Below are 19,017 nucleotides of genomic sequence, written 5' to 3'. Positions count from 1 at the left end.
CTCCTATTTTTCCAAATGAATTTCTTGTTGCTTTTTCTAATTCTATAAACAATGTCATTGGGATTTTAATAGGAATTGCATTAAATCTGTATAATGCTTTTGATAATATGGCCATTTTGACAATATTGATTCTGCCTATCCAAGAGCATGGGAGAAATTTCCGTCTTCTAAAGTCCTCTTCAGTTTCTTTCTTTAGTGTTCTGTAGTTTTCATTCTAGAGGTCTTGCACTTCTTTTTGTTGTTGTTCTAATTATTCATGACAGTAGAATGCACTTTGATATGTCATCTTTCACTTCTTTTGCTAGATTGATTTCCAAGGTTTTTTTTTTTTAAGCTATTGTGAATGGGGTAGTTTTCCTAATTTCTCTTCCAGTGGATTCATCACTGATATATAGGAATGCGTTTGATTTATGGGCATTGATTTTATATCCTGCTACTTTGATGAATTCATTTATTAGTTCTAGAAGTTTTCTGATGGAATTTTTTGGATCTTCTAAACATAGAATCATGCTATCATTAAATAGTGATAGGTTTTCTTCTTCTTTTCCTATTCATATCCCTTTAATCTTTCTTCTATCTAATTTCTCTGGCCAGAGTTTCAAGGATGACATTGAATAGAAGTGGTGAAAGAGTGTATCCTTGTCTTGTTCCAGTTTTTAGAGGAAATGCTTTCCATTTTTTTCCACTTAGGATGATGCTGGCCTTTGGTTTAGCATATAGAGCTTTTACAATGTTGAGGTATGTTCCTATTATCCCTAGTTTTTCTAGCGTTTTGAACATGAAGGGATGCTGTAATTGTCCAGTGCTTTTTCTGCATCTATTGAGATGATCTTATGATTCTTATCTTTAAGTCTATTGATGAGATGCATTACATTTGCTGATTTCCATGTGTTGAACCAAACTGGCATCCCTAGGATGAACACCTCTTGATCATGGTGCACTTTTTAATATGTTTGTGTATGTGATTTGCCAGAATTTTATTGAGAATTTTTGCATGTATGTTCATTAAGGATATTGTTCTGAAGTTTTCTTTCCTTGGTGTGTCTTTGTCTAGTTTTGGCATCAAGGTTATACTAGCCTCATAGAATGAGTTTGGAAGGGTTCTCTCCCTTTCTATTTCATGGAATAATTTGAGAAGTATTGGTGTTAATTCTTCTTTGAAGGTCTTGTAGAATTCAGCTGAGAATTGACCTGACTCCAAACTCTGTTAGCAATAACTCTATACTGCCTCCAGTCATGGAGTACTTAGGGAAACAAATGTAAAACATGGCCTGGGGATGTAGCTCAGTAGTAGAACACTTACCTGGTATGAGGTCCTGGGATCAATCTCCCACAGCAGAGAGGGGAAAAAAAAAATGTGTGTAATATATATATATATATATATATATATATATATATATATATATGTATACGTACATACACAACGTGCAGTAAGTATAATGTAATCAAACAACAATAAGCAATGCAGTGTAACTTTTGCGTTTTAAAACATATATTTTAAGATTAAAACTTTTTTATGCTAGAAAGTATAAAGTTTTTATTCATTCATTCAACAACTAAAAAGAAGGAAGCAATTAACTTTGGTCAAATACATGGTTTCAGTCATTTAACCATGACTGATTTCATATAATTCTCTCAACAACCCTTGGCAAATAATGTTGTCTTCATTTTATAGGTAATTTGAGATGGAGATGCTAACTAACTTTCTCACCATTGCAGACTGTAGATGGATAAGCTAACACCCAAATCCAGGTTTCTAAAGTACCTGTCCAGACTCCCTCCAATTACTAAAGTAGTAAATGTTCAACTCACCAAACTGGGTGCCAGAAATATTATGCCTTGATTAGCTGCAAGGCTAGATGCCAGTAGACTTTAAAATATACATTTTCTGAACTTTTTTTTTCAGAAGTAGCAATTTTGCACAGAATAGGAAAATTTATAGATTTTAATTATCAAGGTAGTATTTCATTTCATAGTAGTTAACTGATAATTCATTTATTTCATATTAAACTTAAATGCTTAATTAAATGTAATTAAACTTTAAACATGTAATTAAATTAATTTTGAAAACGGGTGCTTTACCATGTGAGATTTATTTTAATTTATGAAAAGCGTGTGCTCATTTCACTAAAATGAACTTTACTGGTTCATTTCTAAAACAATAAAGCTAAGCCTTATAGTTGTCTGTACTTTTCCTATAATTAAGGCTAGAGGATATAGCTGTGTCCCACTGTCGAATATGAGGATATAATATATAATTTCATAATTTCTAAAGGCACCATTGATAACGTGTAAATTTTTTATGGTAAAACTAAAGGTCATTTGAAATTTACCATAATTAATTTAAAATTATTGGAGTTTCACCTATGGAAAATGTTCAAACATGCAGTTTAAACTTTAAAATTAAAGCCTCAGCATAAAAACTTGACATGTATCACAGTAATATTGTCAAGATAGTTTTCATATTTTATTGTCATAAGTCAGATAATCTGAGTCACAAAATAATGGATAGTAAAGCTGATTTTGAGAATAATTCTGCAGTATGATGTTTTTTAAAATTTGATATTGTTTAGAATTAAATTTTGCCAGCAAGTATATCTAAGCACAGTTTGGTTTCCTCACTAGAAAGATATTGCCCTTCTTCAGAATTGGGCCTATATCTCAGCTTTCCTGTTAACCTCTACTACTAACTGAATGATTCTGTCCTCCTTATATCCCGTGTTGAAGCCCTAGCCCCCATTGTGATGTTATTTGGAGGTGGGGCCTTTGGGAGACAATTAGGTTTATTTTAGATGCAGTCATGGGGGTGAAACTCTGGTCTGATGGGTTTGGTGACCTTATAAAAGAAAAAGAGACTCGAGCTCTCATTCTCACCTATAGTATGCACTAAGGAAAGGCCATGTGAGCACATAGCAGGAAGATTACTGTCTGCATCCCAAGGGGTGAGCACTCATTAGACACAAACTCAGCTAGCACCTTGATCCTGAACTTCCAGTCTCCAGGACTATGAGAAAATAAATTCCTGTTGTTTAAATAACCTAGTCTATGGCAACCTGTTTGTCTGTGTTGTTATATGGCAACCTGTCTTAACCTGTATTGTTATAACACCAATTTATATGGCAACCTGTCTTAATATGTATTATTATAACAAAATATCTAAGATTATTTCATTTACAAAGACCAGAAACATTTTCTCACAATTCTAGAGGCCACAAAGTCCAAGATCAAGGCATTGGCAAGTTCAGTTGTCTGGTGAGGGCTACCCTTTCCTGTTGCTGCATCCTTTGGAGGAGAAATACTGTGTTCTTACATGGTGGAAGGTGGAAGGACAATCTAGCCAAATTTTGCAAGAAGGCTCCCTTATAAGGGCCTAGATCCTTTTTAGGAAGGAGGAGGCCACCTGGCCTAATTGCCTCTTAAAGACCCTACCTCCTAATCCTGTCACATTTGCAACACTTGAATTTTAAAAGGGCACATTCAAACCATCACAGAACCTGAGTTGGCTAAAATACCTGTTATTTTTTAATTATAGGTACTCTAAGTCTTGAATATTGAGTTTGCATATAATTGGTAGTAGGTGGAATGAATTTATTTTTATGTTTCTTTGAATTTCAAGTTTTATTTTTATGCATTTATCCAAACAATGATGAGTAATTTCTTACATTAGCAAGGTTTTGTATGGATGAAATTGAATGAACTAAATTCTGAGAAAGCCTGTTATCTTTCTGGAGGAATTTATAATACAAAATCAATGGAAAGAGGATGAAAATATCACTTAAGATTTTAGAAGTCATTCTATTTCTTTTCCTGCCACATTTCCTTACCAACTTAAATGGAACCTTAGTCAGCCTTCTGTGATATTTTCCTAGACAAAGTGTGTTTGTGCTCCCCACTTATTCCTACTTAGTTTCTATTTGTCTTTGTACATGCTTATCTTCCTCCTCAAGCATTGTAAATCACTGAGGAAAAAGGTTTTACTTTGTCTTTTTATTCCTTGAATCTAGAATACAGGTGTACAGTTGGTAATTAATTAGTATATTGATGCATTAAACAGTAATAACTCAGATAACTTCAGTCTTATTCTGAGCACAAAGATTTGTGGGACAAAACTGATAACTGAAACAAAGCCAAATAAGAGCATATTTTATTTCAAAAATACACATCTCAAATGGATAAGCAGAGAACCATGCTTACATTTAAAAGTCATAAATGGAAAATTCACACTGAAGAGAAAGGAGTTAAAGAAGAAAACTAAGCAAGACTAAAAGTTCAGAAGTTATATAACCATGGAGATATTAAACTTTATGAAAAGAATATAGTCAATGATATATTATTACAAATCACAGAAAGGTTAGAAAGGCCCATGGAAATGTGAAGAGAGATTTTTCTTATCTGCTTAGGTGCTGATAGTATAAAGTAAAAAATAATATCTGAAAATTTGAAGAGAACTATTTTCCTGAGCTTCTCTATGACCCATGAAAAGAAATTACCTGCTTGCATGTTTGCCTTTTGTTTTTTCTCCCTTACTTTTTTTAATGGGGACATCAGGCACAGAGTTTAGCGGAGTATCCAATGCTCTGTTTACACATGGCATGCTATTTTCATTTATATTTATGAGTTTTGTTTTATTCTCCCCTTTCTCCCAATCCTGAGTTCTAGTTATCTTCTCCTCAGAAATGTTCTCATGTCCTTCCAAATTTCTCTTTTTCCTTCATTAATCGTTGATTTCTGACTCTCTTCCTCTTCCTCTCCGCCTACATATAATCTATCATCAAGTCCTGTCCACTGCATCTTCAAAATATATACAGATATTACTTTACAACCTTTACCTCTAACATGCTAGACTATATCATTTACATTTCTTACCAGAATTCTATTAGCCTCCTAATAGGTCTTGCTCCTTAATGACTCCTTAATGATAATGTTTTTCCCAAAAATATTCCTAGGGAACATTTTAATATGGTATTGTTCAATAGAACTTTTTGCAATGGTGGAAATGCTTTATACCTATGCTAACAATCAGAGCAGCCACTAGCCACATGCAACTAATGAATACTTCAGTTGTGACTAATGAGACTGTGCACTAATTTTTTTTTAATTTTACCTAATTAATTTAATTTTAAGAAGCTACATGTAACTCAATGCCTACTTTGTTAGATATTCCAATTTTACAGTGTAAGTCAGCTGTCATCACTACTGTGGCTCAAAACCTCCAGTGACTTTTCATCTCACAAAAGTAAACCTACCTCTAACAGAGGTCCATAAGGCCCTGAAGCCCTGTATGACTTTGCTTAATCTGATTGGTTGCCACCTCTGATTTCATTCATATCATTGGAGTTGGGAGTGGAGAAAAGAAGTATCAAGACTGTTTTCCAATTTACTAATGTTAAAACTAAGATATTGTCATTTACTAAAGTATGTGAACATTATCCAACAATCCTTATTGAGCCCCTTCCCTGAATTTAAACACTTTCTATGAACCTGAACAGCTTTCATGAGCCTAGCATTATGATAAGCTCTAGGTTTATTGTATTAAATAAATTAGCTGTTATCCTTGCCATTGTGTAGCTTACAGACAATGAGAAAGCATACAAAATGTAAAAAGTAAATATGTATGCAATTAGGATTTATGATAAGTAATATCAGAAAAGAAAAAAGAATATTCTCCATGACTACCTAAGCAGGACGAGAGGCAGTAGGGATATTTTGGTTTGTTCAGGCAAGGCCTTTCTGAAGCTGAGAACCAAAGAATGAGAAAATGGCACTTATGAAAAAAGTACTAGCCCAAGACATATTCTTGGGAGAGGGAACAGCAGATGTGCTAAGACAGGAAAGAATTTGGTGTGTTCAAGGACCTGAGAGGCTCTTGTGGCTGAAGCAGAATGAGTGATGTGAAGAACAAGTTAGAAGATGGGTTCAGAGAGAGAGGCAGAAATCACATCACCCTTTTAAGAAATTTCTTCATGGGGAGATGAGAAAGAACCATAATTAGGATGAACTTGGAATGAGAGATTTTTTGTTACTGTTCTATTTTGTTTTACTGAAACATCAATGGAAAAAATTCATTGATGTCCCATCAATGAGACAAAGAAGTAGCATTTTTCTGAAGATATGGACTGATGATTTCTCAGTGAAATAATAGGCACCATCATCCACTGAGGAATGAATACTTAGCTCTTAGGAGTTTAGGTTCAGTGAGGGAAGGTTTAGTTCTTAGACTAGAAGCATACACTAACTACAGAAGTATCAAATGTTTATGATAATACCTATTTGTCAGGCTGGATATCTTTCTTGCATCTATACTGATTTATAGGTATAAGCAGGATTGACGTTTTGCCAAGTAGAGTCAAAAGAAGTCAGAGCAAAGGAGTTTGAGGTATTAACAATAATAACAAATGATGAACCATAAACTTTAGAATAAAGGGAAAAAAATTGAAGACAACTACTATTGATATATAAGGAGACAGAGAAAGGACTAGGGGATAGTAGAAGACTTACTGATCTTAATAGTGGGGATAAACAGAACAAGCTACCAAGATAAATATTGATGGTTGAGAATAAGATGTTTACTTTAGAACTACAAATCAGGTAGAAAGTCTTCAATTAACAGAAGAAAATTCCAGGAACTTGATAAGGACAGCCACTTAAAAAGATTGGCTAGATATAAAAGAAACACATATATGTTTGTTTTGTTTTTCTAGAAAGTAGAGGAGAAAGAGAACTTTGAAAGTAATATTGGAGAACAAAGAGGATACCAAGCAAAATCTCCAAAATATTGAAGAAAAGATTCTAAGCTACAGCTTTAGTTAGTTAATGTCAAGTGCATTCCAAGAGAAATCCAGTTATCCTCTGGTGGGTAGTGGGCACTGTGGCTTTAAGTAAGATCTAAGACTGATGGTAGCTGCAAAAATTGTAGCAGTGACTGCAGAGGAAAAACTGTAACAACTTTTTCTGCTAAGAGAGCTGGGACAGTTACTGGGTTTAACATCCAAGATAAAATGGAGTGAAAAAGCTGATTACATAAATAGGATAAATAGCCCAATCCCATTTACATAAAATTTTATATAGCTTATCCCAAATGCTTTTCTAACACTAATTCAAGAGATATTACTTTAGACTCCAAAAACTTGGTGATGTGCTGTCAAATAAGTTCATGAGAGAATGTAAGCTAAATCTGCTTAGGTGATACAAGAGATTCACAATATACATTTTGAAGGACTATAAGAGAAATGCCAAAATTAAACATACATAGTAGTAACCCTCTTTACATGTATTTACTAGTAAAATACTCTTCTTTTCAGAATGAAAAACACTTATAAAATCCTGCAGTAGTTTTTCTCAATAAGAGAAGAAAAGACTAATATAAGGAGATGTCTGACAGGATGTTAACCAAACTGTTAATAGTTTTTGCCTATGGATAGAAGGTTTTCTGTGCTTTTTAAATGTGTTTTATGGATTTGAATTTATATGAAAAACAAGCACCATTATTATAAAGGAAAGGGTTTCAAATTCATGGACCTAATCATTTGGGGACAATAATGTGAAATTCTTACCTCATCTCACACCAAACTCCATTTCCAATGAACTACGGATTATAATATAATGAATGAATTTATAATAGTAATAGAAGAAAGTATGAGGGAATGTCTTAAACTCTTGGAATAGGGACATAAGTGTCTTTAATGCTCAAATCCAAATCCTATTCTCCCTTCAAAGACACTGGGACTCTTTGGAGAAATGCTTAATTCAAACAAAAGGAAAGGATATATCTGGGGCATCTTCTTATGTTTAGAATAAGTATTTAAAGAGTCATAAGGTATCTCAAAAGGGTAGATTGTGACTCAGTGGTAGAGCACTCTCCTAGCATGTGTAGGCACAGGGTTCAATCCTCAGCACCACATAAAAGTAAATAAAATGAAAGTATTGTGTCTATCTGTAATAAATAAATAAATAATAAATAAATGAACATAGAAGCTGGCTCAAAGGCACTCCCACCGGCCAAACTGCAGAAAATTCAAGCATCACAATAATGATCATAATAAATTATATCCCATTTTATAAGATTGGAAGCTATAAGTACATATTGATATAAATAAGTGAATGAATTGAATGTTTGCTGAGAAAGAAGATATTTCAATAACCTCAAAGTATCTCCCTATAAAGTATGTATTAACTACAAAGGGAAAAATAATTTTACAGTGACTCCTAGCAGATATCACCCGTAAGTTAACATCTCCAGTAATGGAGCAAATCAAAAATCATTTATCACCTGATTAATATGCCATGAGAAAAAAAATCAGCATATTTTTTATATTCCTACCAAAAATGCATAATTTAAATCTAACATGAGAAATAACCTGACCTGTATTTTGAGTCAACTACAGACTTAAAAGTATCAAACTCATGAAAGTCAACGCAAGTCAAAGGAACATTTAGACTGAAGGAAACTAAAGAGAAGATGTGACAACTGAATGTAACACTTGACTCTGAACTGACTGACTGCTTTTGTTATATTGGATGATATGGTTCAACTGGTAAAACTTGAATGAATCCTGAGGATTAGATCATAGTATCAGTTTCCTAATTGTAACAAAAGGTTAAGTCAAAAGGTTGTATTATAGCCTATCGAAGAATGTCCTTGTTTGTAGGAATCTTACCCTAAATAATTTAGAAGTGATAGGTCATCATGTCAGCAGCTTACTCTCAAGTGGAAGAGGAATAAAGTTTTCTTTCTTCTATACTTGTTCTATATTTTCTTTTAAGTTTGAGATTGTTTCATAATTTTAAAAAATTATAAACATTTATATAATTCAGTGAATTCAGACCATTTTTAAATTGGGAAGAAAAAGCTTCATACCCCAGTATAAAATGGGCAAAAATTATCAACTTTTGTAATAACTAAATGTAATAACTAATGTGCTAAGAATAGTACTTAACAGAAAAACAATTCTCAATAATTTTTGAGCATAGGGAATAAAAACATAGGTAAAAAAAGCAAAAATAGACACATGGTACAACAAAAAGTATGTTCTTAAAAGAACATACTTTTAAAAGAACATACTTCTTAAAGAAGTAGTAGCCAGAAAACCTTACTACATCAAAGAAATGTAAATCTGAACCAAAGAGAGTATTTTCAACTGTGAGGCATTTAAAATAGCAATGTCCTGTGCTAGAGATGATATGGAAAATCAATCTCTCATGTTAGTTATGGGAGTATAAGTTATTTAAACACTTCAGGAAAGAGTATCAAGTTATGGCATACATTATCTATGTTGCCATCATACCATTCCTAGGAATTTACCATAAAGAAATAGTAAGATAGCAAAGATAAATGTATAATAGTGATTATTAACCAGGCATGGTGGCACACTTCTGTAATTCCAGCTACTCAGGAGACTGAGGCAGAAGGATCAGAAGTATGAGACCAGCCTGAGAAAGTTAGTGAGACTCTAACTCAAAATTTTAAAAAGGCTGGGGATATTGCTTCATGGTAGGGCACTTGCCTAGTCCGTGTGAGGCCCTAGATTCAATTCCTAGCACCACACACACAAAAAAAAAAAAAATTAAAGAATGATAATCATAATCATAGCTATGTGTGTTATGTGTGTCATATTGAAAATCTGTAAACAGTCTACTATTCATCATTAATCTATTCAAACAGTGCATCCGAACAGTGGATTACCTTGCACACCAAATGAAGAGATAAAAAAAATAGATCCCTAAACAGAATTTAAAATATGATACATGATATATACTGTAGAAAGCACAAGAAACAAAAGCAGGAATCAATAATTGGGATACATTCAAACTAAAAAGCTTTTTCTCAGCAAAGGAAACAATCAACAATGTGAAGAGAGAGCCTACGGAGTGGGAGAAAATCTTTGCCACATGCACTTCAGATAGAGCACTAATCTCCAGAATCTATAAAGAACTCAAAAAACTTTACATCAAGAATACAAATAACCCAATCAATAAATGGGCTAAGGAAATTAGCAGACACTTCACAGAAGATCTACAAGCAATCAACAGATATATGAAAAAATGTTTTAACATCACTAGTAATGAGAGAAATGCAAATGAAAACTACCCTAAGATTTCATCTCATCCCAATCAGAATGTCTACTATCAAGAATACAAGCAAAATAGGTGTCGACAAGGATGTGGGGGAAAAGGTACACTCATACTTTGCTAGTGGGGTTGCAAATTGGTGCAGTCACTTTGTAAAGCAGTATGGAGATTCCTCAGAAAACTTGGAATGGAACCACCATTTGACCCAGGTATCCCACTCCTAGGCCTATACTAAAGGACTTCAAATCAGCATACTACAGTAACACAGCTACATCAATGTTTATAGCAGCTCAATGCACAATAGCTAGATTGTGGAACCAACATAGATGTCCTTCAATTGATGAATGGTTAAAGAAACTGTGGTATATATACAAAATGGAATATTATTCAGCCATGCAGAAGAATAAAATTATGACATTTGCAAGCAAATGGATGGAGTTGGAGAATATCATGCTAAGTGAGATAAACCAATCCCCCAAAACCAAAGGATGAATGATTTCTCTGATAAATGGATGATGATACATAACAGGGTGGGGAGGCAAGAATGGAGGAAAGATGGATAGTATAGAGAAAAATGAGGGTGGGGAGAGGGTGGGTGAAAGGAAAAATAATAGAATGAGACAAACATCATTACTCTATGTACATGTATGATTATGCAAATGATCTGACTCTACTTCGTGTACAACCAGAGAAACGAAGTTGTACCTCATTTGTGTACAATGAATGAAAAAAAAAAAAAAAAGAGAGAGATGTAGGAGAAAATGTTCAGTGTGACTAATCACAGGGAAATGAAAATTACAATCACAAAGGTATCCCCTCCATTTATTAGACTGGCTGTTGTCAAAAAGATGATCAAATAAGAAGCATCGATGTGGACATAGAGAAAAGAGAATGCTTGCTCAGTAGTGGTGATATTGCAAATGAATGCAGCTCTCTTGGAAAACGGTGTGGAGATTCCTCTGAAAGCTAAACATAGAATTGACAAATGAACAAGCAATTCCACTTACATATGAGTATTTATCCAAAATTAAAATCAGTATATTGAAGAGAAAACAAAAAAAGAAAATGTAAGGAGAGGATTGATTGAGGACACCAAATACTAGGGAAGTCAAGGAGTTTGGGTGCAGAGAATAGAGTAATAGCTAGCAGAAGAACTGGGATGAGGAGGTATTTTTAATTTTTGAAAGAGACAACAATATGTTTATTTATAGAAAATATCCAGTAGAAAGGGGAAAGTTAGTGACATAGGAGAGGGAAGGGAGAATTGCTGGAGTGACAGCCTCCGGATGGCTTAGCATCGGTGCTTAGGTAGTTCAGGTGTGGCAGCATGAGAAGACAATGTGCCTGGGTGCACAGGCCGATGGATAGTATCTTAGTCCCTTTGGGCTGTCACAACAAAATACTATAAACTAAACAGCTTATAAATAGCAGAAGTTTATTTCTCACAATTCTGGAGGCTTGGAAATCTAAACTCAGGGTGCCAAAGTGGTCAAGTTTTTTGAGGGCCTGCTTCCTTCATAGATGAATATCTTCTCGCATCAACTCATGAGGCAGAAGGGGCAGACAAGCTCCCTTTGATCCCGCCCCTGATGTGACCTAATCACCTCCTAAAGACCCTGCCTCTTAATACTATTGCAGATTAGAATCAGTGGGAATTTTGGGAAACACAAATATCCAAACTACAACAGGTAAAAACACAGTAGTGGGTGTCTCATTTCTGTTTTCTCAGTGCATGCTCAGAAGCTGAGAATAAAGATGTAGGAAAAGATATTAGAGGTTTGAATGAAAAAGGAGAAAGAATGAGACTGTCATCTAGGAGAGGAAGTATGTGAGTGGGACTGCCATGTGTCCTTGAGCCTGTTGAGGTTTTTGGTTATGAATTAAAGTCAGATCCGTCCACTGAGTGGGCCCTCCTCTGACCATTTTTAGCAGCACTGAGGCAGATGTGACACGGGTAGAAAGTTGGATGAACTAGAATAGTAGTTTTGCTAAGTAAGAACAACATAGCAAGAGAAGGGCAAGGAAGGAAGACAAAATGTGACTTTGGATCAAAATGACTGATCAGTTAAAAGAGTATATTTTTAAGAGGTGAGTAGGTCTGAGAATATATAGGTCAGTGGTAGAGCACTTGCCTACCATGCATGAGGCCCTGGGACCAAGGGGTTTGGAGGGATATGGTAACTAATGATACAGAGACATAAGCAGAGGCAAATGATTACATAAGAGTACTAGGTAGAAAGATGGAAAGTAGTGGTTGTAGGAAGATGAATGCATGAAATCATGATTACACAGCAGTTATTGCTAATAACACGTCTGAGGTATAACCATGGGAGTAATTAGCTTAGGATGGAGTCAACATCATTGGAAGAAAGTTCCAGAAACTGCAAGTCTAAAGTATTAGAAAAATTCGTAATGGTCCTAAATAAGAGCAATACAGAGTGGTTGTAGGACACAGACTCTAACAACTAATTTACATTAGTAATTAAAGTAAGTCAGAATAATACAAAGCTGAATGGTTTTTTGTTTTTATTTTTAAATTTGTTCTAATTAGTTATACATGACAGTACATGCATTTTGACACATTGTACACAAATGGAGCACAACTTCTCATTCCTCTGACTGTACATGGTGCAGTCACACCTATAGTGTTATCATACATGTATATAGGATAATAATGTCTTTCTCATTCCAATGTCCATCTCATCCTCACACCCTCTCCTCCCCTCCCTTCACTCCAAAGGTCCTTCATTCTTCCTTACCTCCCACCCCAACTACGGATCAGCATCCGCTTATCAGAGAAAACATTCAGCCTGTGGTTTTTTGGGTTTAGCTAATTTCGCTTAGCATGATATTTTCCACCTCCATCCATTTACCGAAAATGTCATAATTTCATTCTTCTTTAAGGCTGAGTAATATTCTATTGTGCATATGTACCACATTTTCTTTATCCATTTATCTGTTGAAGGGCATATAGGTTGTTTCCATAGTTTAGCTATTGTGTGTTGAGCTGCTATAAATTTTGATGTGAATGCATCACTGCAGCGTGCTGATTTTAAGTTCTTTGGGTATAAACCCAAGAGAGGGATAGCTGGGTCAAATGGTAGTTCCATTCCAAGTTTTCTGAGGAATCTCCATACTGCTTTCCAGTGTGGTTGCACCAGTTTGCAGTCCTACCAGCAATGTATGAGTATGCCTTTTCCCTACATCCTGGCCAACACTTATTGTTAACAAGCTGAATTATTTTTCATGAACGATCACTGCCTTTCCTGGTCAGACAGTGGATTTCTTAGCCTATATATGTAGTTCATGTATCTTCATTTTTTTTTAGTATTTCCCAAATGTGGTTCAGAAGTCTCTGCTAGTCATTGCTCTCCTTTGTGCCCTTAAATACATTCTTAGATTCTCCATGTCCTTCTCTTAATTTGAGTTTCCTTGGTAAAGAGACTCAAACTTGATGTGAGGTGAAGAGCATCAGAGAGGAAAAATCAGAGTAAATGATAGCCTTCAGGGTAATAGTAATGAAAATTTTTAACTTGAAAATTACTTGTGAATAGACTTCACAATATCTACATGCAAATTATATGCTAATCTATCTTTAGCTCAGCAAATTATTTTATACAGTTAGTTGAGACACTAGATATTGTGCCTACTGCCTTACAAGTATATCTCACTATTTGCTATACATAGACACATTCTTGAAATATACATGCAAATAGAATTCTGATAATAGCAAATAATATTCTCTCATTCATTTTCATAATAAACTAAAAATGATTCATCTTCATTTTAAATTAATCCTAATTAGGAATGATAGTACTTAAATAAAATATTTAAACCAGAAATTCTTATTTTTAAAAGCCCAGCAACAAATCATTTTAATGAGAAACATCATTGTTGAATCAAATAATTTTAAAGTCAGAATAGACATCAGAGGTCATCTAGTTGACTTAACTTTGTAATTGGAAAAATTTAGAAGACCAGAATAGAACATTTAAAGAATTTGCCTCATGTCACACAATTAGCTTCATTTATTGGCACAGGTGGGACTAGTACCCACATCTTCAGCTTAATTTCCACCTTGCAATACTGGGATCTAGATTATGTATTTGTAAATTTACACTATTCAACACTGAGGGTTTTTTAATACATTTTGCTCCAAGTTAATACAACAGAGGCCCATTGGTAAAGGCTTCAAAGTTACAAATAAAAGAAATCTCTTCCTAAAACTCTGCACCCAAATGCTTCATTTGACATGTTGAATGGAGCCATATTCAAATATCCTATAAGCCACATTAGTATATTTGAACCCATAGACTTTTCACTGAATTTAAATCTCACTCTTAGGTTTTATCTCAGTGTAGTCAAAAGAGCAGATAATTTGAAGTTTTAGAAAAATTGAATTTTAAGTGCCACTTCTGTCACTTCATTATTGTACCATCTTGGACAGATCACTTAGCATCTAATGAATCTTGATTTTCTCAACCATAAAATGGGAATAGTGGCTATATTTAACTCACAAAGTTATTGTATTCATCAAATGTGATGCCAGCGTTTTTTGAGTATATACTGTGTACCAACTTTGTCGATTTATATAACTAAAATCAATTAGTCTTGCTAAAAAAAAAAAAAATACCCAAGGGCCTCTTTATATATAAACTTTTCACTTATCAGCTAGTTATTTTAATTTCATATACATAATTTTTATAATTTATATTTTTGCAGACAAAACCTTGACACCTGTAACCCAAGTTATTTTTACTCTTTTTTAAACAAAAGATAATTTTAACTGCCTGGTATTTTAAAGATAAAAATTAGACTTCTAGTTATTATTTTTATATTCTTTGTGGTGTGATAGTAAAGACAGATTGTACAATCTCAAAACAGATGATTATAACATAAAAGTTAAAATCACATAAAAATCAGGTAATTTAGTACACACAATTCAAAATACACTGCCTTTGCAACAGGTTTGAAACACTTGGATTAACCTAAATTTTCTTAAATGTTTGGAGACAATAAAACAGCTAGGGTCATATTTGTAAGTGAGTTTCCTTCTTGCCCGTTCCTTTTGCTAGACTAATAAACACACACACACAGAAATACACACACACACACATATACAAAGTAAACATTGTCAAAATTAAATAACTTTAATAACAAAGCCAAAATATTAGATGAAAATTGAAGATATTTATTTCCTTAAAAAATATATTATTGTAAATATAAATGCAAGAATATGTATGGTGATTAACAGTACTTAGTATTTTAATACCAAATATAAATGATTTCAGTTTTAAATGATTTAATGCTATATATCTAAAAGTTAATATTCCCAATTAATATACCTAAATTAATATACCTAATATTCCCAATTAATATACCTAAATGTATTGACTTTTCTCTTGTTTGTGAGAGAATTTTCAGCTTATTTAATACCTTGAAATCATACTGTCTGAAGAAAAAGTCTCCCCGATTTTTTTTTGTTCATTGTTTTTAGACATACATGATAGTATATGTATTTTGACATATTATACATACATGGAATATAACTTCCCTTTTATTTTGTCAAAGAATTTATTTTCCTAGAACTCTATCTAGTTGCAGAAATTTATTTTTTATAAGTTCAAAGAATTGTTGGTGATTTGATTGTTTTGTGTCAGTGCTAAATAAGGAAAGCAATTAAGAGGTATTGGAAATGAATTTATGTCTTCATTTTTGTTCTTACATGAAAGAACCTCCCTATTCTTCACAGTAAATGAAACAATCAGCAGAGTGAAGACAGTCTTAGGGATGGGAAGAAAATATGCCTGATAAGAGGTTAAAACCCAAAATATATTACTAACTCAAACAACTCAATAGCAAGGAAACAACCTGGTTTGTAAATGAGCCAATGAACAAAATAGACATTTCTCAAAAGAAGACATTGAAATGGACAATAAGTTTATGAAAAAATGCTACACATTATTAGTGACCAGGAAAATGCAAATTAAAATCACAATGAGATATCACTTTATACCTGTTAGAATGGCTATTTCAAAAGATGGAAGATAAGTATTGACTAGAATGTGAAGAAAAGGGAATCCTTCTAAGCCATTGTTGGGAAGATAAATTAATACAACTGCTGTAGAAACAAGTATGAGGTTTCTAAAAATTTAAGAATAGAACTATTATCCAACAATCCTACTTCTGGGCTTATATCTAAAGGAAATGAAATCAGTAGGTTGGAGGGATAAATATACTCCTATGTTCATTGCTGCATTGTTCACAATAGCCAAGATAGGAAATAACCTAAGTGTTCATCAACAGATGAATGAAGACAATATGGTATGTACATACACAAAAAAAACAATGAAATACTATTTAACCTTTGAAAAGAAGGAAATTCTATCATTTGTGACAACATGAATGAAACTGGAGGACCTTATACTAGGAGAAATAAACCAAGCACAGAAAAACAAATATTACAGGATCTTATATTATCATTATTATCATATGAAATAATAATGATCTTAGACAGATGTATTATTGGTGGATCAGGAAGCACTGGGTGTATGTGCCTCCTTTAACCCATAGTGACATTCATCAAATGGTTGGCTGCAATTCATTTCATAATCTGGGACCTTGGGCAGATTTTGCCCTCTGTGCAAAGTTAATTGACCCAGATAGCAATTGAATATACCGGACTCAAACAGTACCATTATGTTCTAAAACTTGAACTAGCCAGGACAAATGTGTGTTAAGGACAAATGTATGTTAAGATACGAACTAGTAAAAAAAAAAAATTGCCTTGCAGAATATTATTTATAGAAATATTTCCTCACTCATGAAAGTGGAAAAATGTGTCCATGTAATCTACTGTATTTTCACTGAAAATGGAGAAATAACTGTACTATCAAATCCTTCATTATTTGTTTTGCACAGAAGAACATTCTATTCTCTTGGTTTTCTTTTTTGTTTCTTAGGATAGATACTTTTAAGTTGGCTGTGGCTTTCGATAACTTATTAACAGAGATGTACATATATTTCTGTTGAGCCACCTACCACTGACTTTGCCCACTAAGCAGTCTGATATATTTCCCAACTTTGGACATTCTTCACTGTTGAATACATACTTCAAATCATATTTCATTCTTTCTTTAGGGCATTTTTTTCTGCCTATGTGATTTATGTACTTAGGATTGCAGGAAAGCAATTTTGTGTTTTTACGGTCATGCACAGTTTTCATAGCTCTAGACATAGCAGAGTCTATGAATAGCTATGTTCTAAGCACAACCTCATTGTCATGACATTTAATGTTTAGCCAAAACACATAGGTATTGTCCATGAGGCAGAATCTTATCTTCAGTTAGTATAAAACAGATTTTCTTCACTCTTAGTAAATTTTCTTTGAGATATTTTATGGTATTTGTAAAATATTTTTAAATTGTATTATTAATGCTGGTATTCATGGGAGAAATTATTTATCTTAAATTTGCACATTTTTGTCTTTTAACAAAGAAAGTAGATAAACAATAAATTTAGTGGAAATTACACTCACTTGTTCATATGTTGTAAAATATCAAGTTTTTAAATTACTATTATTTCAGCAGTTTGTTCTAAGAAAATTAAAACTTTGATGGAAGATGAGCTCAGGTGATCAGGACGTTGATTTAGGTGTACTTGGCATAGCAGTTCATTATCTATGTGTTAATTATGTATGATTACTCCTGAAAAGCTATAGTGGCTTTATCTTTTAGGTTGCTTCATTAAATCATTAATTTTCTTGGAGGTAACTAAGCCTGACATAATTAAGTCATCTCAGTCTCCACAGATTTTTACCTTCCCATGATGTCAAGAACACTGAGCAAGTCAATATTAAGCATTATTAACTTAAGTTAAGCATTATTATAACTTATTCACTTTATGTATTGATTTATATTTTAGGATTATTTAACCTAATTTGACACATTTTATTTATTTTTGTTATCTAATGAATATAAATATATTAATTATTTACTGAATGTTTTAGTGGTTTTTTTTTTTTTTTAGTTCTTATTAAAAAAGCCTGTGTATGTATTTATGAGCCACTTCTTACCAACAGTTCTTTGACTCACGGCTACACAAAGCTGCTTCAGTTCATCCAGAACATCATTTATGAGGAAGGATTTGATGGATCCAATCCCCAGGTATTGAGTACTTTCAAAGCCTTTTATATCCATATACATAATGTTGTTTTTAAATTCTCTAGGGGTGGACCTAGAAGTCTTAGAAAAAAATCAACAACGTATTTTCAAGCACAGAGAATGTAATTAAGCCTTAGTTTGGTTGTTAATGTGTATTTAGAGTTTTGGCTAAAATCTCCCTGGATGTACATAAGATGCATAAGATGTATACATGCATTGTCAACACTTTTTAAATATCTATTTATAGCTTCTGGGGTTAATAAGTAGCTGCATTTTGAAAATTACTTTAAAATATACAAGATTTGTACCTTTCTTTCTAAATTTTTCATGTTTCTGTCAATCAAACCTTAATTTTGAATTACCCTCTATGTAAGAATTATCTCAATGTTTTATTTCTTCTTACATTTGCACTTTGAGTTGTTTCATTGAATAAAAGATATATTTTTACTTGCTATATTAAAATATTTTATAGCTTAACTATTCTTTGTAGCTCTAATTTTAAAAACGTCCTCCAAATTTCTACTAATAAAGATGTTTCGGTTAGTTAAACAGAAAGAGGAAAATTTTATTTCAAGATATCATGCCTTTCAAAATTTCTCCTCAGTGATTTTAATTGCATTTGCAACTAAAAGACTTGTATTACATTTATATTATTTTAGCAAAAGTATTTCCAAAGCACCATTATTTTTATTGAAGAAAACAGAAAAGCCAAAAATCTTATTCTGGCATGCTGGGCTACATTGGCTATTAATTCATAGATTTTAAAATACCTTATAAAACTTTATGG

At 33.1% G+C, this 19,017-nt stretch overlaps 1 protein-coding gene across 2 annotated transcripts in view; it reads left to right on the top strand.

Annotated features, from left to right (window-relative positions):
• Elp4 (elongator acetyltransferase complex subunit 4) overlaps positions 1 to 19,017 on the top strand; it is a 264,679-nt gene that overhangs the window by 100,088 nt on the left and 145,574 nt on the right. For both annotated transcript variants that reach the window (XM_047516710.1, XM_047516709.1), the window contains exon 6: positions 18,149 to 18,233. In XM_047516710.1, the coding sequence (XP_047372666.1) occupies positions 18,149 to 18,233 (85 nt within the window). The remainder of the gene's footprint in view (positions 1 to 18,148; positions 18,234 to 19,017) is intronic.

Source organism: Sciurus carolinensis, chromosome 11 (assembly GCF_902686445.1).
Source record: "Sciurus carolinensis chromosome 11, mSciCar1.2, whole genome shotgun sequence".
NCBI classification, from domain to species: Eukaryota; Metazoa; Chordata; class Mammalia; order Rodentia; family Sciuridae; genus Sciurus; species Sciurus carolinensis.
This window is presented reverse-complemented; position numbering and strand designations above follow the sequence as displayed.